We start from the raw sequence: 20,393 nt of genomic DNA, 5'->3' as shown, positions 1-20,393 counted from the left end.
AAATATTTCTTGCTTTATTATCCTTGCACACGAGTTTTTTTTTTTTTTTTTTTCGGTTAGATAGTTAGGTTTTACGGGCTTCTGACACATCTTTTAACTCCTGGTGGTACTACCGACGCATCTGGTAACGTTTTACTTGATGACTTGCTTTGCTTGTGGTGATTGTCACTGCAATACGAATTCGTGAGATAATGCATGATACTTTGCAAGCATTTGATAAATGTTTCAAACTTTGCCTGTTCGCCTTTGCATTGCAAAAAAAAGCAGTGCTTTTCAATGTTACTGCAGGTAATTTTACCTGTACATGTATTTAGCAGTGCCCTGTGGAGGAATTTGTGGGAGTTGTTGATACATTGCAAGTGAGGTAATGTTAAACAGTCCTGTTACCATTGGCAGAAAATTCCTCTCCGCAACCCTGGTGAGGAGGCGTGTTCTTTTTCTTGCTTCTACTAGGCACTTTTGTATTGTTGCGATGGGTACAGTGAGCATCAGCTGCACAAACTTGATATAGTAGGTGTCAAAGGCTTTTTTTTTTAGTTTTTGAAGCTCGGTGTTTGATATGTAGGGCCAGACAGTGCATTTAATTCAAAATAACTTGTGTGGTTATGTGCCCTTACAAATATTTTTTTTCAATTGTATAAAAAAAGTAAAATTAGCACCTATATAGAGCATTGAAGACATCTATTCAGGGTGCACAATGTACATTTTTGTGCTTAGTTTCTAGGGGAAAAAGACTAATTGCACCGAAGAATTACGAATACTAAATGGTTTTCATGTAATTTTCGTTCTGTACGTAGAATTCAAGACTACACCTCTTGTGAAAAGTGGTTTATTATTTTTTTTTTTTTTTGTGGCGGGGGGGGGGGGGGGGTTATGCTTATGCTGCAGAAGGTCAGCGGTCTGAAGTGAACTTATCGAATAAATCATACCTTACGGACCTGAACGCGCAACTGTGTTAAAAACACAACTGAATCTTAAAAGTTACGGTGCCTCTGTTGTACCACAAAATATTTCACCCCAAAATTTTGCATATTGCGCGTGCTTAATCACGCAGTCGTTCACACGCTCAGTCGAAGCGACGTACTCGAATTTGGCGCGTCATATCTCCAAAATTCTGACGAAAACTATTCAAGTGATGTGCTTGAGCGCATGCAAAGCATTCAAGTATCTTACCTCGTGGCAGGAGGAGGCGATAATTGCGTAAAGCGTTGCCCCAGCCAGCTGACGCGTGGACGACTGTACCCGTCCTAGTTTCGCGAAGCGCGAATAATCGGCAGCCCTCGCGCAAGTCGCTTGGCGCGCACGTTCATTGCGAGAAAGCAACTTGCCTCTTTTCTAGAGCGTACGGTTTAATTTCGGTTTCGTTCCGTTTTCGAAGCGCCGCGCAACAACCCCTAGCGAGCGAAGCGTCACGTGCTTTCCGCTACGTCACATCCGTCAACAAAAAGCACGCATCAACAAACTGGCTGAGAGGCAGCGCGCAGTTGACGGCAGCCTGACGGTACAGCGACCTGCGCCGAGACCACCGACCAGTTGTTGTGTTACTTCGGTTTCATTTTTTCACTCTTTTTTTTTTATAGTTCGTTCGGTGGCCGTCGGGTTTCTTTGTTACGAGTGAAGACTGGTTAGAAGCCGTGGGAGTCGTTCGTCACCCGCGGCCGAGAACGCCACGCAACAGACTCGGGTGTTCGTGTCGATATCGCCTCGTCGTCGACGCCAGGGCAGCGGAGGTTTTTCGGGGGTGCTTTCACGGCGCGATGCCGTTCATCGGCCGCGACTGGCGTTCCCCGGGCGAAGCCTGGGTGAAGACCGAAGAAGGCTGGGAGAAGAAGAAAATCCTCGAGTTCTACTGCTGTGCCGACGAAAGGTAAGAAATGTTTCACTACGCACGTGCGAAACCGCGCACTTCCACGAAGTCTTCGTGCTCCCGTCTGTCGCTGGGTCTCTGCCAAGGACGTGAAATAACGGGACGGGCAGCTCGTATTGATTCAGACGAACACAGAGGAGAGGGGAAGACATTTTTTTTTTCTCCCACAGCTTTTAATAACCTTTAGAATGCGGTAGCAGAATCGAAAGATGACCGATTCCCAGCTACGGCGTTTTGTTTGTCCCTTGGCGATAATCCAACGCTTGCCTAATCTTCGCAGTGTGCGCCTGTTCGCGCGAACACGCGCTACGAGCGAAACAGCTGTGAGGGAGAGGGGATGCTACAATGTATGGACCATCTTGTAGCGCGTTCGGTGCGCAGTTCGCGCACGGCTGCGATGACGAGTCTTGTGACAGACTGGGTCCGCGGAGACAAAGGGAGCGTTGCGACGGGAAGATGCAAACGTCTGCGCTCGAGCGTTGTCAGTGCGTGTCGAGGCTTGTTCAGCGCGCTCCTATGTCCAGCTGATCGGGCCAAAATGGCGGCCGTGGAGTGCCCGTTTCAGGAACCCGAACAGCGAGAATAGAAGCTCAGCAGCAACGCTTCAGCGCGGCTGCCCCTTTCTCTGGTCCGTTGCTGAGCTGTTGCTTAATGCGCGCTAATGTGGCGCCAGCGCGTTGGGCCGCGCGCTTCTGCTTATGCAAAAAGTAGGCCAGTTCCTCGTTCGTACAAGCAACGCAGCCCTCTAATTTTTTTTTTTTTTTTTTTCCGCGCTGGGCTTCCATCATATTTGACAAAGGCAGGCACGGTCTGCGACGTTCGACACGCTCGCTGTCGCAGGCAAGCCAGTGTAATTGCATTTTCTACCTTTTTTTATCGTACGGGAACGTAAATGTGGGGTCGTTTTCGTGCCCGCAGTGCGTTAGCTCGTTTTATTTTATTTTATTTTTTTTTTTTTTGGGGGGGGGGGGGGGGAGCATAGCTGTCTTGTGCGTGTTTTGAAGCTTCGTGTTGGGGCGGGCTTTCTGGCCTGTTTGCGCTTTCAACCGCGAGAGACGGGAAAGGCAGGGAGCGAAAAAGAAATACCGCCCGCGCGATTATTAGTTCTGCAGAACGCGCAGGCGGAGTCGCCTAGCAACCGCTATTTAACTCCGAACGCAGAGCGCGGCCCATTCTTGACATCAAGCATGGTAGAAGGAAGAAAAAAAAGAAATCCGTCTCAGCGAATCTTCTGGTCACGATATTGGAATCGTCTGCCGCCTGCTCTGGCAGTGGTTATTTTTTTGGCACATCACTCTAGTTCTTTGCTTATAGTTACCACTCGCTGAAGCCATGAGATTCCTTCTAGAGATCACTTTCAAATTCATTAATGTATTTTGGATAGTGGTCGCAGACTACTTTTCAAAAATAAAAATAGTTAATGTAGGTTTCCGCGCCAAACGCGCCCGTTGCAACGCTGCAAGAGTCAATGCAAAATGAACCGTCTGCATCATTTTTGTCGGACATTTCTATAAATACAGCGTTCTTTTCACGTCACACATGTGCGCAGAAACTTGTTTGCAGGAAAATAAAGGAATACCCGGAGCGCCGATGACGCGTCATTTATTTAAGAACGACTACCCGAAAATCGAGGTTTCGGCCGCCGCACGCGTCGTCTGCTACTGCGTACCGTCTGCCTTCTGCGAACGGGCACGCGTCAAGTCCACGTCCGTCTTTTTCGCTCTCACGGCGGCGTTTTCTTTCCTGTTTTTTTTTTTTCTGCAAATACTGCTCGCCACATCCGAGTTTGTTACCCGTTTCCGCGCGTTCCCAAGAGCGAGCTCTCCCGCGCCAAAAGAGAATTGAGCGGGAAGCGATCCAACGTACAGCTTGCGCGGGAAATGCAGAAAGAAAACGCGTCGTTAGCAAGGCCAGGGCGTTCGCTTCCTGGCTGGCCCAGTCGTATTCAACGGGCAGCACTGCAGCCAGTCGCTGACCTATTTAGTCGTGCACGCGGATTATTCCTCAGCGTTGCTTCCTTTCTTCAGTTTTTTTTTTTTCTCGCCCTACTGAGCACGCATCGGTTTTGAAAAACGCGATGTGTGTTCCGCTGGTGGCGGTCACGTACAACGCACTCGGCGATAGGAGCTACCGTTGGCAGTTCTTTCTACCCAAAGGGCGACGCGTGCGTTTTTGATTGCGCGAGCACTTAATTATTCCCCTTTCTCTTCGCGCGTCTCCTATTTCCGCGACGCCTATCCGAAGGCCTCCGCGACGAACGACCGCGGACGAATTGAAAGCCGCTGCTTAATCGCGTGCACGCCTCGAGGTCAACATGTCGCTCGCAGTTGGCTTTTTTTGCGTCTACCTCGAACGATCCTGTCGTTGCTAGGCGCGGGGCTGATATTATTTGCGGGGCCACGCGCAGGCTAGTTTCCGTTTCAGTTTCGCTTTGTGAGTTTCGCCGTGGCGAGTCTGTGAAAGGGACGTTCCGGTTTCTGAAAGCCCGGGCTGTCGGTGGGGGTATTCTGTTGCGTTATCTCCTGGTTCCTGTGTCGAGTTGAAGGTTTATTGTCGTTGCATCTTTGCTGCTGAATAATAAAAGATGAGATGTAGCTTTAATAGTATCCGGTTTGATGGCCTGAACAGAAACCTGTTGTTTCCCACACACATACACACAAAGCGTTTTGTGCGCCAAGCACAGTGTGCAATTATGCCCCCAAAACAAGTACATTATGCATTGGCTCAATGATTATCTGTATGTCTATGTGTTGCCACTTTAAAAAAAAAGTTGTGTGGATATCGTAATAATAAAAATGTTGCGATTTTTAATTGATAAGACCTGTGCGACGTATATGTATTTGTAAGTGCTGTTTAAAAATAGGATTTTGTGGACTTTGTGAAGCGTATCTTTTATCATGAAGCAATTTTTGTAGGAAAGTATGGGAGCTATGTAGATTTTGTCTTCACAGCCTGTCGCCACAAAGCAATATAGTGTTATGCAGAAGGTAGAATGTGATGCTAGACAAATATATTTAAGGAGCCAGTGATTGAAAATTTGCTGATCAAGTAGGACACCTTGCAGGCATGTTCCTTTGTACTCTCAGTTTGGAGCGTTAACAAAACTAGGTAGTAAGCTGACAAGCGTTTGCAACCTTCAAAACAGATAGAGGTAACATCAGTAAAACCTTGCCTTATATGTTCTCTAGCACAATAGAACATTCCACTTGATATGCATGCAAGCACAACAGTGGGGTGATTCTGAGCAAATTAGGCCTCCATGCTGGATTCCATAATGAAGGAGACTGGCTTCCATTACAGGATGACAAATTAAACGATGATTTACTTTAATTTTTTCATTTAATTCACCCAAATTTAGCCATATTTTTAAAGTATAGAGGTATGTATATTGATGTTGGTTGTGTTTATTGATTTGGCCAAATTTTAGCGGTTTTGCTGGGGTCAAATTAGTGCCTTAACCATCCGCCTCACAGTGCACCTGTACGGCTGCATTGAGGTGGATGTCAAAGTTTTCTTCGCACAGTAATAATTTTCTCACTGAGAAGCCTTCTCAACCAGTTAAAAAAAAGTCATATATTGACACAGAACTTTGCACCTTTCTGCACAACATAAATGTTAATGATTGAATGAGTGCTACTTAAACACGAAGATGAATGAAGACACACACAGGATGAAGCGCACTAGCAACTGAATTTTATTTTGAAAATACGAACATATATATGAGGAACAAGAATATGAATCTGCGTCATCACCAAAACATTGATAGCATCGGTACATTTGGAAAAAACGCATGAACGAAGAAAATGTGGAAGAGCGAGTAATCACCAAACAATCACGCTGGCACGTGTAGGGGAAACTAGAAAACCCAATCAAATCCCGTCCAAAAACGCGAACTCGATATCGGATAAGTGTACAGATGGCTGGCTGACACAAGAAGTTCCTCCCTTTGTAATGCGAAAAGCTTCTATGATCTCCCTTGTGGATCGCTTTGCGTGCTTATCAATGACGGCCGTGTCATCTAGTTTTGGTTTACACTTTTTTGTGCACCGTTTGCAGTGCATAGCTAGATGAGAGTACGGTGCCCCTTTTTCAAAGAACTTTGGTGTTCGCGAAGACGAACGTTGAGGCAATGACCCGTCTGGCCAACATACTCCTTCCCGCATGTAAACGGAATTCTGTAGATAGCATCTTTCCTGCACTCAACAAACTTTGTGCCATGTTTAATGCCACAGCCATCGTTCTTTGCGCCTTCGTTTTCTATCGCCCTTTGCACTGCTGGGCAAATTTTTGCCAACTTGTTTTTTTGCCGACATCACCACACACACTCCATATTGTGATGCCACTTTCTTTGTGATCTCCTTCTAAGCTTCTATGATCTCCCACAAGGGAGATTTGCGTTTCTGGACGAGATTTGATTGGGTTTTCTAGTTTCCACTACATGTGCCAGCTTGATAGCTTTCTGATATAGACATTTTCTTAGTTCATACGTTTTTTCCAAATGTACCGATGCTATCAACGTTTTGGTGATGACGCAGATTCATGTTCTTGTTCCTTGTATATATGTTCGTATTTTCAAAATAAAATCCAGTTGCTAGTGCGCTTCATCCTGTGTGTCTCTTCATTCGTCTTCGTGTCTAAGTAGCCCTTTTTCAATCATGAACATATACCAACTAGCCCAATTGGCAGTTCTTCTAAATAAATGTTAACTGGTGTTCTTGCCGACAGTCTCAAAAAAGTGCATAAAAATTGCATTGCATCAATGCAGAATATTGTATACTTCTGTATTGGTAGCATTTGAATGCTTACTTGTTGGCTCTTGGCTTTGGGTCATGGCACGAGGGGTAGGCATAGATATGGCATAAAAAAACCTGGCACCCGCCGCGGTGGCTCAGTGGCTAATGCGTTGCACTGTTGAGCACGAGGACGCAGGTTCGATTCCCGGAAGCGGCGACTGCTTTTCTGATGGAGGCGAAAAGCAAAAACACCCGTGTGTACGAGATTTCGGCGCACGTTAAAGATCCCCAGGTGGTCAAAATTAATCCGGAGTCCTCCATTACGGCGTGCGTCATCATCGCCTGCGTTGCGTCAGTGCGTAAAACTCTACAATCAATCAATAAAAAACCTGGCAGTCTTGTGAAATATCATGGGCACACTCTTTTGATGATTATATAGAAAACTAAAGGCTGGCAATAAGAGAGGCTTACTTAGCCAACTGGGTCATTCCATCATCGCATAGCACACTGAAAAAAAACGACAAAAAAGCATGATGGCTGAACGTGATGAGAGGTGGAGTAAATTCTATGGTCTATGCTGTTCTGTTTGACTATATACAAGTCATGAGTTTTTTGTTGTTGTTGTTGACCTAGGTGTGTAATATTGTGCTAAACTGCTCTGGACCCCGAGATACTTGAAGTGAGCTGGAATATTACTCTTCATTTGCAGCAGCATGGATCGTAAAAATGTAACGCCTTTTTTTTTTAAGCAAAGCTTATATGGTTAGTATTCTATGTGCTTTTCTCGTCTGTCAACAAAAACTGCCCAGGGAGGCTGCATGTGTCTCTGAGGTGCGAGGTGTTCTATAATGCAAGGTGCTGAACAAAGTTACTGATGCCCTGGTGTGTGCGCCGTTAGTACGCAGTCACTACCAAAGTTGCACGCCATTCAAAACATGATTGGAACCTCAAGTGTCCTCACTTGGATTTTGGGTAGGTTACTTCACTAGTGCTTTATCATTCATGAGTAGGCGCATTATTTTTAAGATCGAAACTTCAATTATACCAGCAAGCTTATACGTCCCATCACTTTGGATAGGTATTTTAAGCAGATTGGTGATCAAGGGTTACCATCTTCAAGATCAGTAGTCAAAATAAAAGTATGTGTGCGTGTATGTCATGTGTGTCTTTCTTAGGGATGACCACCGTCAGTGCTCAAGAATTATGAAATTTTCTCATACCCTTCGTTGAAATTCCGTGTCACTTCTACGTCATGTGCTTGGCTTCGCTGGTATCTTCACAGGGGGGAATGGCTGGTGATTTTCTTGCCTCTCCCCAGCCTGGAAGCCCTGGAGCAGCCTGCCGACTTCGACCTGCCGTCACCTCCCAACCTGTCCGGAGGGGACGCGGGGAGCGGAGACGAGTGCCTGGACACAGATACCAAGCAGCGCCGCCTCTCCCAACAGCCCTACTGCCAGATCACACTCAAGTGCACCCGCGAGGTGGGGAACTTTTTGTTCACTCTCAGCTGGGTGTTCCCAAGTGGGTTCCCTCATTGCATGCAGCCCCGCTTCTTGATTATATAATCAGATATGTGAGAGCATTTTGAAGGCCCTGCAGATTCTAAGAGTGAAAGAAAATTTGACACCAACCAGAACGAAGCCATGCAGCTGCGAAGGAAAGCTCTGCAGCTTTTCCGGAAAGCAGTGCAGTTGAAGAAGGTTCACTCTGGTCTGGGATGCAAACCTGGGATGGCAACCTATCTAGTGCAGATTGTCTACCAATTGAGCTACCCTAAATGGTAACCATTCGTAGTGAGTTGTCGATTGGTTTTATCTCTGCCATAAACTTCCGGCTGTGTATTTAGTTTTTGGAGAAACTTCCCCAGACAGCCCTTGGTCCGTGGTTGGAAACCTCACAGAAGGGCAATTTCTTTTTATTCAGCTGCAAAAATTTTTCTTCATAAAGCTGCATACTTTTCCTTTGTAGGGGTTGGCTGTGTGCAGGTGGATGTGAAATTTTCCTTTACAGAAACTTCACTTGGGGGCTTCCCCTAAACTGGTTGACTAACACTAGCCTTGACAGGAATCTCCCACGCTGCATCACCACTCTACTAAGTCATACCGTTTACTTTTCATCTCCTGTGAAGACAGTTCGTTGAGGAGCCATGGGCTGCATGACTTGCTGTTTCCATCCTCCTCCTAGGCAGTGACCAGGTGATGCCAGTAACCTTGGGGTCTATTTTTAAAGGGACACTGAAGGCAACCAACAAGTTTGTTTCAAATGAAAGTCTGACCTCCCTATAGCCATTTTGGTGTTGATTCGGTGCCGAAAAATGCGTTAATTGCTGCCCAAACAATGCATTTTCTATCATTTCCCTCACAGCAATTCCATGACGCAAAAAGCGGCTGCTGCAGCCACTGCAGTCCAGTGGAGTTACTAGCATAATACAGAAGCATTATCTTGCACAAGAAATTTTTTTTGGGCCTCCCAGTTATTTGCGTGCAAAACTTGTTGAGTACATGCTAAAATTTTCATTAACAGTTGGTTCAAGGGCTAGCCAGCTCATACCAAAGCTTCGTACGTATCCGGGAGCCCTGGTTTCGCACATTCACCCTGGCCCATTTCGGTGCCCTTGCAGCTGTATAATCGGGTCCTGTATAATTGGGTCCTGTATAATCGGGTCCTGTATAATCGGGTCCTGTATAATCGGGTCCTGTATAATCGGGTCCTTGCAGGTTGCCGGCTACAACACCATAAGCGAAGCATTCCGCAGGCTAGACTTCCGCAATGGCATCAAGGATGTGCGGCGCTTCAACTACATTTGCAAGGTCAGTGCGTGGGGGCTCATATACCTCACTGAACGTGGACATGACAGTGTGCATGTAACTGTTGTGGTAGAGGCCTTGTGTTAGCTCTGATGTGTGGTTGGGCCAGCCTTTTTTTTTTACCCCATGTTACCTCTGCAGTGCTGATGCCGAGTGCTTGTTTGCAGTGCTACGTGGATGGCATTATGGAAGGCTGACAAATCATTGCTTGGCTTGGCTATTTTTTAGAAAAGTTTGCCGTATTTGAAGTCGCAGCAGAGTGCACAGTTAGGACCATTGGTACTGGTTCACGTATTTGAATGTAAAAAAAAACAGTGAGACAGGGATATGATGAGACAGCACATGCACCGACCACCAGCTGAAATACAGGCTTTTAGAGGTTGTTGGTTCAGCAGCAATTCAAGTGCTCCTCAGCCCTTATTCGTATGACTCGCAAGGAGCTGTAGGGCCTTGTGTTCAAAGTCAGGCATTAAACAGAGAAATTTTTTTTTTAAATCTATAGAATGCAGGAGATCAAACATTGTAAGGCTTTATAATCGGGTCCTGGTTTGGGCAGCATATCTGCAGTTGTATGGAAGCTCTGAATGGACTATCATTACGTAGGGGCCCAGGTACATTGCTGATAAAGCGTTGAGGATCCATGGGCAGCATTCACTTCGACGAGCACAGCTGCCCTGTGCTCTTTTCTCTTGGGACTTTTATGTCGTATAACGTTCCAGCTTGTCGTAAGCTTGAGCCTAGTTGAATGCAGCTGATCAAAATATTGTTTGGTGATCTTGCAGCTGTATGTAAATATACTACTATTGGCACAAGCAGTGCTGCCTTATGCCTGCAATTTCATATAAACAACAGCCAACATGGTTGTCTCGTCTGACAGCCAAAACAAGTCGACACAAATGGCTTGACCACATGTGGACAGAATTACACCTGCTTTGTAGTCGTCCTAAAAAAGTAGGAGGGTTCTTGCGTGTTTGTGCCCATTGCCACTACTGCCCTGTATTTGTACAGTGGGACAATTCCACCAAATTGCTTGCAGCACAATCTGACTTTCACATTGTGTATTGGATAATTTTGGATTTTTTTTTATTTTGGTCGTCGTTACGCCTGAGTTGTTTTGAGTACTTGTGCGAGTACTTGTGCACATTTTATTAGAAAGGAGGGACTTTTTTCAGTGTGCACAAGGGAATCTGTAGTGCCCTAGAACCTTCCAAAGTCTGCAAAGCAGCGTGCAAAAAGTCTAACGGTAGACATCCAAGTTTTATATTTGGCGCGAGCACTGTGGAATGACTTAGAACCATTTTACAGCAAAAAAAAGACAGGGACCAAGTAGAGCTATTCAGTTGAAGCCTAGCGATTGCCCTGTTTGCTTCTCTCTAGGTCCCTGTCTTTTTTCCCTGTAAAATGGTTAAAGGAGCCATGAAGAGAAAATACAACTTCGTGTAATTTGAAAGAGCTAGGATTCAGCATCTCACTCAGCTCCATCACAGCCACAAAAGATATTTTTTTAACGAAAAAAAAAAGCAAGAAGTATTTAAAAAGTTTCAAATTTTGCGCCACAGTGACATGTTGGGAGCAAGAATGACGTCACACGGGCCAACGATAAAACATAATTTTCAGTGCGTTAACTGCACGTTAGCATTCAAGTGATGCGGTCAAATGGAACTACACTCAGTTACAACTCAAGAACGGCACCACCTCGTGTAGTGTATCACTCCGCCAAAGCGCCAGACCCGTGACGTCAGTGTGCGCGCGCGTTTTGAAAGGGGTTTGCTATGAATGCATGATATCGTCTGCCTTGTCTCACTCAGCTTATTTGTCGTCACTGGAGTCGTTTATAAGCATATTAAGTCCAAAAAATCACGGGAACGGCTCACACCATGTTCAAAATATTCCCAGTAACGCTCTACTTGCGCCGCGCGGAGAAACATCCGGATACGGTGATAAGGCACAGCGGCAACTTCCGGTGCCGTTCTTAAGTTGTCACCGAGTATAGAGGCCCCATTACAGACATCCAGTCATGTGTCGTCGCGACAGGTCCGTTAGGCGGCCGCCAATCGCACAAACAAGGTTTCGTGACATCATAGAAAAGTTGCGGGAAATTGGCTAGGGGGTCACGACTGCTTCACACATTTTCTTCAATATCTCCGTTATTTGTTCGAAGATTGCAATGATATTGGCATCATTGTTATCGGGACTAAGCTGTCTTTCTAATAAACCCAACTTGCATTTTGTCTTCATGGCTCCTTTAAAGGGACCCTGCAACACTCTTTGAGCAGTGCAAGTAAACCTGCGCGACGTTTAGATTACACTGCCAGGAATACCTGAGCCAAATATTACACATGCACGTGAAGCGGTGAGCGCGCAAATCGATGTGAAAGACGCGGAAAAACTAACCGCTCTCTCTTCAGTTGTCCTCATTATGCATGGCCTAAGGGACGTCACATAGGCCATGGCTGCCCGATCGGCTGTCACTGGTCAACTTCGCGGCTAGATTCTCCCATTTCCGTCGTCGTCATTGCTGTGTACGAACCTCTTCTATGCCTGAACCTGTAGGCACAGTTTTGCCGTTTATTTTGTGTTTTGAGTGCGCGCGGAGTTTGAGTGATGAGCTCAATACTTCCCTTTCAACGGGACCACTCGACTACAAATGTTTATTGCTTCAAAAACGCCCTACCAGCCCGAGCGCACACTTGCGAGCAGGCACCCATGCCTGCATTTTTGTGGCACCAGACCGGAAATAGGCCCCTCCGCGTTGCGGAGAAAAGGAGAAAACTACCCGGCATGTGATATATCGAAGGCCGCCGAAAAGAACGCCGCGAGCCGCCCCCTCTCCGGGAGAGAGCGCGCAGCTTTCGTCGCGTTGTGCGAGGTCGAGTTGAGAGGGAACGATTATGCGCGATTTCTCGTCGCGCGTAGTTTCGTTAATTGTGAACGGATTTTCATAATTCTTGCGGGGGGAGATTTCTGGGACAATAGACTTTATCCCAAAATACATTACTAGTAGTCGATGGCAAGTGTTGCAGGGTCCCTTTAAGTCAGTACCAAGTAGCCCAACTTTAGCCTTAACTATGGAATGAGCAGCATACTTGGTTTTGAGGTCACCAGCACCCTGGTGGCAACGTATGCATGGCATCATCTTGACATGCCATTCCGTTTCCCCCCCCCCCAGCTGCTGCACCTGATCATAACGGAGAACCTGACCACGCTGAGTGGGTGTGCGAGCCGCGTCCTGTTCACCATGCTGGAGGAGGTGGCCTCCCAGGTGGCCGACAGTCGCCAGAACACGCACATTCTCCAGGTGAGGAGAGAGAGAGGAGGCAGGGCTGCTGCCCCATTTATATATTTGGCTACAAGAAGAGCTTTCCCGTGTTCCTACGACCAGACATAGTATTAGTACATGCCAAAATGTGGCGGAGTTTGCTTACACCACCCAGCACAGCAGCGTGTGACGGAAATGTCTGTACGGTGCTGCTGCATGCCCACTGGCTGAATTCTGTGATAATATCAGGTTGCCGGGGTTAACCGCAGTTCGGTATTTTGGGCCTGGTGCGAATTACCGTATTTACACGATTGTGAGTCGACTCGAATGTAGGTCGACCCCTCCAAAATTGCATATCTAAAAAAAAAAAAAAAACACATTTCTTGCGAGATGACAACCATTAAAGCAACCAGTAGCGGCCAATGCCGAGCAATACCAAAACAAACATGGCAGCTGACAGAAGCGGCCGCGCGCGAGTTTTATTCGTGAGTGTGTTTTTCGCATTCAAAAAGTGTTTTGTTCGTCTCTAATAATCAAAATGAGTATTACCGAATCCCATGATTTAATGCACAGCGCTAACGTAGCCACAATCACATCACATTGTTCAGTACACTTCCGAATGCAATGGTGGGTGGTGAGTACGGTGGACAGAGGGCACAGATCGGGAATACCAACTTTCAAAGTCGGCATTACCTTTATTGACGCCAGAATGTATGCAAGGGTAAATTAACATGCTGTGCTTCGACCATAACCTTGGAAAAGAGGGTGCAAAGCTGTACCCAGCTCGTAGCACCCCTGATTTCTCATTTCCCTTGCTTGTACTAGTGTTACACAGCTCGATTTTGATTCTAAGTCGACCCCGCAGCATTCGATTGTGAAACTTGAAAAAAAGGTCGACCTACAATTGTGTAAATATGGTAGTCGCCAGTTGAAATGCTGGCTTGAGTAATGACTCTTGTGGGAGCGATCAAGGAGTATTGGCCACTTTGGCATTTGTGTTACATAGTGTTGTTGGATTTGGTGTCACCAGCATCTCCAAAGCACTGCGTATACTGAACGTTTTGTGGCTACATCTGATGGACACCGTGACTCGCTGTGCGCGAGGGATTGGTGTTAGCAGGCTTTGCGTGGTGCTTTTGGTCGAGAAGAGGTTGCTGCTTATGAGTATGTTTAAAGCAGTTGGGCTCCTGCAAGCGCTTAGTTCCATCGTATCACCAGTCGTGGAACACATTACAGTATGGAGGCAGGTGAAGGTTAAACGACAGAGCACGGGACAAGCATCGACTCTCAGCTGATTTTGTCCCATGTTCTGCCATTTAGTCTTTTTTTTTTTTTGCGAGCTCGTCATGTGGTGCAAGTGTAAACAACGCCATGCCACTGGACCAAGCTGGAGCTTAAACATCGCTACTGTTAATAGCGGCGCAGTTGCGGCAGTGAAGCCTATGAAAGTGAGCAAATGAACGAGCGAGCAAATGAATTCTCGCGTGGAGTCCAAAGCCAACGCTACGAATAACTCAAAGGAAATAACGCTGTGCGCCCGGAATGCAGTGATAGCTCTATGGCATAGATGCCAGTTTCAGAACGCGAGGGACCCAGGTCTCTCCCACCAAGGGATGCGTTTTTTTTTTTCTTTCCAGTTGGAGGTTTTCTGTTTACTTTGGGCAACTTGCGGCCGAGTTAAACAGCTCCGCTGTTAAAAAACCTGATAAAAAGGGCTTATCTGTGCTGTATCTCAAGTACATTCCGCTATTAGTCTTGTCCTTCCAGCATTGACATTATGAGGCTAAGTTTTCGTAACACTCAGCTTCCGTGAACAGTCTCAGTTTTCAGTAACACCCCCCAGAGAGAGAGAGCAGATGAGATGAAAAAAACGACAAATTCGGAAAACTAGGGGACAGAGCTTGATAGATGCCCACTGCATTGTAAATAGATTTACAAATTGTGTGTGCAGTTCGCACTGGTTTCAGCACGGTTTTCAGCAGTTTTCATTTTGTTGGGCATCTTTGTTGAAAATTTGCCCCGCTTTCCCAAACAGAAAGGGTAGGGCACATTTTGGGTGATACGTTATCCCAGAATAGATGAAGTTCTACTCCATACCAGTGTGTACTCGATCTGGACTTTGGCTCCATTTGTATACAAGAGGGGGAATTGTATACGAAAAGGGGGAACTGAGAGGGAGGATTGCCCCGGTCTCTCTACCACATCTCAATTTAGCCTGCATCTCCAGAGCTGTAGGTGGGGCTGGGTTTCCCCAAGTTTCCCAGCCCTGGGGAGTTCTGTTCCCTATTGGAGAGAAGGGGAGTGCTAGTTTGGGAATCGGAATCACCAAGTTGCCCGGTCTTGGGGAGTTCTGTTCCCTAAGCCATGCTCCCTCACCCCCTGCCCCCTTGAACAGCTCCTGCTGGAGGACCTAGAGCGGACGCTGCGCAAGTACCACTGCTGGGGCCGGCCCCTGGGCTCGAGCCAGTTGTGGGAGCAGCACCTGCAGACCCTGCAGCGCATCTGGGACGTGCAGCGCCACATCGACCTCTCCTCCCCCACGCCCCCCGACAACACAACCCCTTCCTTCCCGCACCTGCCCCCCGAGCTGCTCCGTGAGGTGCTCCTGCGGCTGGCCGACTACCGGTGAGCCTGGTGCCCTCCTCTTTCTCGGGCCTTGGGCCACTCACACTCGTGAGGTTCGAAGTGCGAGGGCATTGAGTCATTCAAGGGCTGCACAGAGTCTGCTGAAGTGAAAGTCTTGGGCGTTTCAAGAGTTGCACCCCTGTGGGGCAGGGCAGACTTTCGGCCTGTTGAGAGTACACATGGTTGTTGCTGCATTCGTTCTTGGGTGTACTTTACGAATTTCTCATTTTTAACCAAGCACCCCCAGGGAAAGAGAACGTGCATGTGGAATGAACCGACGGAACTCCCTGTGTGTTTAAAAACATATCTGTCGGAAATATGTTGGGCTACATTTCACTCTGTGCTTTTCTGATTACCTGCCTTAGTGGCATGCTAAACACAACAATGTCAGGTGTTTAATTTGTATTTAGGGGGCTGTCTCTTCTACGATGCGAGCGAAAAACAAAAACACTCGGGTGGAGGAGGTTGCAATGGGTGTTGGAGGGGCTGTGAAGATGAGATGTGCCTTTTTTTTTTTACTGCAAAGCTGTGTGTGGGGAGGATGGCAGGATATTTTTGTGCCCGAACAGGAATGGCCCCTGCCACACACATCCACTTATGTAGCATACATTTATGTGAGAATGGACAGGAATGAATGAGGGCTCTGCACACCATGCTAGGAATGCTGGCCTCCTTGAGTCCAAACTGGATGAACCACTTTCTGTCTCGCTAGGAGACTTCTGCATTGAGGTCACCCATAACTAACACTGGAGTGTTGATCACGTGAAGGTCTCAATGTTAGCTATGATTGCGTTTCGAGATATGTAATGATTCAAATTAAGACTCCACCTTTTAAAAAAATGTCTGCTCTATCCCCTCTGAAGTATTTGGGAGCTGAGGGTCTGAGGTACTTCACTGCAGCTTTGCTGGCCCTCTTGAATGGCACTTCAATTTTTATTTGATAATTATGGACATTGGTAACTCGCCTACCTTCATTCCAGCCCTGTAGGATATTGTTTTCACGGAAAAGGAAAAAAATTGAACATGTCGACTAACTTTCAAATTTTGCACTACATGATGTCAGTAGTGTCAGTCATTGGGAAAATAGCAAGAAGGAAGGAAGGGTAATACAGGGTATGAAAGGCAGGGAGGTTAACCAGGTTACAGTCCGGTTGGCTTCCCTACACATGGGAAGTGGGAAAGGAGGGATTTCAAGAGAAGGAAAGTGTACTGAAAAGGGGAGGGGGGGGTGTGTGAATAGAGCTGGAGGAGCAACAAAAGAAAAATTAAAGGTAATTACAAAAACAAAACCATGGGCGCTAATAAGGCCTAAAACAGAACAGATAAACTGACCAAATAACGAATGGAGAAAAGGCTGATTGTTGCCCTTTATTATTTTGATTGGTGCAAAAAATGAAAACACCGGTATACGACTTGATGTAGTCGAGGGTTTTACGGTATACCGTCTGGTCGGGAAACGTGCTTGAAATGGTTGTGTGAACAAGGGAGCCGTAGTGCTCCCGAAACATCATTTGTATATTTTGACGTTGGTCAGTGACCAGTAAACCATTTCAAATACGACTTGAAGCATGTTGAAAAAGCCAAGGTGGTCTCAGTACCAAGTTCTCCAGCCTGGGTGTAGCTACAATGTTTAGAATCCTGCTTCTCTGAGTGAAACTCTGCTCAAGAGAACCTCCACGTAGTTGAACTCCAATGCATGAGAGGGATTCCTGATGGTCCCTTCAGTTCTGTTTGGTGAGGTATGGCTGCAGCGTTAGCTGCTGGAGAGGTACCTCAGGCAGACATCTTTCGCTCTTGATAGATGAAGGTTCTGGTCTCACTAGAACACCACCTTGGATATTGGACTCATTACCGCATAGCCCTGTGGGCAAACTAAACAGAACTGCCGTGAGTGGAATGAAATTTCTGATGGGCAGGATGAGATTTCACCGGCCTGTCCAGGTTCCATTTGACAAGGTTTGATTTAAAACGTCGCACATCCTTTGTTCTAATGAATGAAACATCAGACTGGTTCTTTTATGTTGAGAAGAATCGTAGCGAGGTCCTCCCCTGACTAGGGACCTTCTCGTCCCCTTCGTCTAGGGACCTGTCGAGGAGCGGGGAGGCGCACCCGGTGCTGGCGGCCCTGCTGCAGGAAGAGCACGTGTGGCGCCGCCTGTGCCTGTTCCACTTCGGCCCCCAGCTGGTGGAGCAGTGGCGGCGCCAGGGGCCCCCCGAGGCCCTGGACGGGTCCCCGGGCTGGCAGCGGCTGTTCCACCGGCTCCGCAAGAAGCACGGCCTGCGCGAGGAGGAGTACGCCGACAGCCTGCTCCTCTGCCGACACTGCCGGTGCCTCTTCTGGAAGGTGGGCGGCCGGCTCCTCTTTGGTCGCCGCAGGGTGTCAAATTCCTCCTCTTTTGTGGAGGCTGGTGAGAGCAGAGAGTACGGTGACACAACACGCGAACATGTGCGGGGGCCTTCCCTTAAATGTTCGCTAATGCAAGTAGCAGATCGTTGTCGCGTTAGAGGAGCACTAGTCATTTTGTGGGGCCTGTGAGGAGAGGGGGATCGTTATTTCACTCCTCGAAGGGGGACTGTCATTCTACTCTGCTGTGGGCACATCCTCGTCGTATCTGGAGCAGGGCTGTTGTGATGTTACGCTGATGTCCATTTGCTGAGTGCCACTCCGCGTGCTGTTCCATCAGCGCGATAAATGAGATACAATTAAAGTGTGTTCTTCGCGTTGCATGCTGCTCATATTTCAGCCAGGGTATTTTTTCTGTTGAGTAAAAGAAGCCAACTGTGCAATATTATTAACGCCGAAAATTGGTGTCAGTGCTCCTTTAAAGCTTCCCCGCAAAGCCGATGGGTACGCATACACTAAAAATAATTCGATGGCCGAGTGTTCATTGCTCTTTGGGGGGCTAATGATGACACCACACAGAAAACTTGACCGAGTCTCCAAGCATAACTACGCATAAACTTAGCCGAACCAGAAATAAGGTAGGTGGGGTTGCCAGCTTCACTGTTAGCCCAGTCTCCGCGGCACTAGTACGGAGCTGGCCCAATTATTTAAAGAAAAGTACCAGCCTAGATACAAGTAAATACGGTAAGTAGTGCCTGTTCATTTTTTCACCGTCTCCTTCTATAACTTATCCTTGGATCTCGCACACTAGAAAGGAATACCCTATGAAGGACACCTCCCTGTGTGTTGTAGCTAATAAAGCCGCATGTGTCAAAACAGGGGAGGAATCAAGCCTTTCATATCCACTCACTACCTTACATCCGTGCTTAATTGAGCAAGTGGCTCAACAGAAGGACCGAACAGGTGCTGTGAATTGGCGCAACAAGATGAAAAACTTCTCAATTGATGACTTGGAACGTTTATTCGTAGCTCATTAGCCAGGTAAACAGTTTTGACGGGGTGTTATAAAAAAAGCTTGCCACAAAACATGATCATAGTGCACGGCGTGTGTTGGCGCGCTGACGAAGTCATTGTCCACGAGTGCCAACAAAAGGCCGTGCGCACCAGGTAATTATGGAGGTAATGCTGCCATGTGGACTTTGTCTCTATGGCATGCCAAGGAACTGAGGCACGCTGCGGTTTTGTCAATAACTCCTCCCACCTCTTCCCTTTCCCATCCCTTGCTCTACTCACTGGGTCTGCTTGATTTAGTCTCATTCACCGAGGACTCCCCGAGAAGCAGTCAGGCGCCCATTTTTCCCGTACATCTCTATGGCGTGGGGAATTCTCAGACAACCAAGCGGACTATCCGTGGTGATGTCCAAGGCTGTAACTTGAAGATTCCCACTGTCTTTCTGGCTGCTTGTCCCACCCCCGAGCGGAATAAATTTCCTCCACTGACCGTTGCTCGGAGTCGAGTCGTGACCGGTCGTTTCTTCTCTCTCTCAACGCAGTCCTTTGGCCACCCCTGCCTCAACTCTCCCCGCGAGGAGCCTGTGGACGATGGCGCCGTGACGCCGACCAGCATCATCCCAGTCTGCGTCCCTGTCACGCCCCAAGCCTTTCTCCAGTTCTTCTCGCTGTGAACGGTCTCCCCCTCCCAGTGCCAACAACGCTCTGCCTCCGAGAACCAAAGCCGCCGTTGGCAACTCTCTACCACGCCGGCAGCTTAAGACGAGTGCCGCCTCTGTGTCGGCACGAAAGATCTGTTCTTTACCTTCAAGGCAGCCTACTTGAGCCGTTATTGTCCTATTTTTTCTTTTCTTGGATCTACTTTGTCAGGACTCTTGTCATATTGTGCTGCATATGCCTGTGGAGATGGAGAGAGAGAGAGAGAGAGAGAGAGAGAGAGAGAGAGAGAGAGAGAGAGAGAGAGAGAGAGAGAGAGAGAGAGAGAGAGAGAGAGAGAGAGAGAGAGAGAGAGAGAGAGAGAGAGAGAGAGAGAGAGAGAGAGAGAGAGAGAGAGAGAGAGAGAGAGAGAGAGAGAGAGAGAGACGCATGTTTTTTGCAAGGTAGGTTGGAGGGGGGGACCGTCTTCGTCGCAATTTCACTTGCCGGTACTTGACTTTGATATCACAGTGGAATTGCATGGATCAAACTTAATGCGTGCACGAAATGGGAGTTTGACAAATTCACTTCAGTCTCCTCCTAGGCGACTATTACTACGAAAGAGTGAGAAAAATTTATTTTAATCGTAGAAGTGCGAAGTGCTGAGAGTGAACTTTGATTTGTGTTTGAGTTGGAGCGAAGAACACTGAACCTAGTATTGAAGTGCACGGGACCAACGGTTATTTTAAATGTGGACAATTTGGTTTTCCACGCATTGTTACAGCTTATAAAAGCACATTTTCGCAGAGCTGAAGCACAAAAGTGGCAGGAAATTTCAGGCAGACCTGATTTTTGAAATAACCTGCAACCAAAAATTGAAACCATTGAATAAGTTATTGAGGCTTATTTTCAAGTTGTTGTGGTCCGTAAGCTTCTTTTTTATCTAATTTGATGTCGGTATTATCTTTTTGGCTACATAGTTCGCAGATTCAGCCATCGGTAAGCACAAGATAAGAACGCTGGGGTCACAGCACTCTTACCAGCGTTTGTTGGCAGCTATATTTTTGCGTCCGTGGTCACAGCTGCTTTTAAAGAGCTGATGCATTTGAAC

At 47.2% G+C, this 20,393-nt stretch overlaps 1 protein-coding gene across 1 annotated transcript; it reads left to right on the top strand.

The window, feature by feature from the left end:
• Positions 1-1,447: 1,447 nt before the first annotated feature.
• Positions 1,448-19,600, top strand: LOC144159101 (F-box only protein 25). Its single transcript, XM_077690386.1, has 7 exons — positions 1,448-1,867; positions 7,919-8,081; positions 9,318-9,410; positions 12,577-12,705; positions 15,062-15,291; positions 17,374-17,635; positions 19,189-19,600. The coding sequence occupies exons 1-7, from the start codon at positions 1,758-1,760 to the stop codon at positions 19,318-19,320; spliced, it is 1,119 nt and encodes a 372-aa protein (XP_077546512.1). The 5' UTR covers positions 1,448-1,757; the 3' UTR covers positions 19,321-19,600.
• The last annotated feature ends 793 nt before the right edge of the window (positions 19,601-20,393 follow it).

This window comes from Haemaphysalis longicornis, unplaced genomic scaffold, assembly GCF_048455015.1.
Source record: "Haemaphysalis longicornis isolate Haplotype H1 unplaced genomic scaffold, Haemaphysalis longicornis Haplotype H1 scaffold_10, whole genome shotgun sequence".
In the NCBI taxonomy this organism is placed as follows: Eukaryota; Metazoa; Arthropoda; class Arachnida; order Ixodida; family Ixodidae; genus Haemaphysalis; species Haemaphysalis longicornis.
This window is presented reverse-complemented; position numbering and strand designations above follow the sequence as displayed.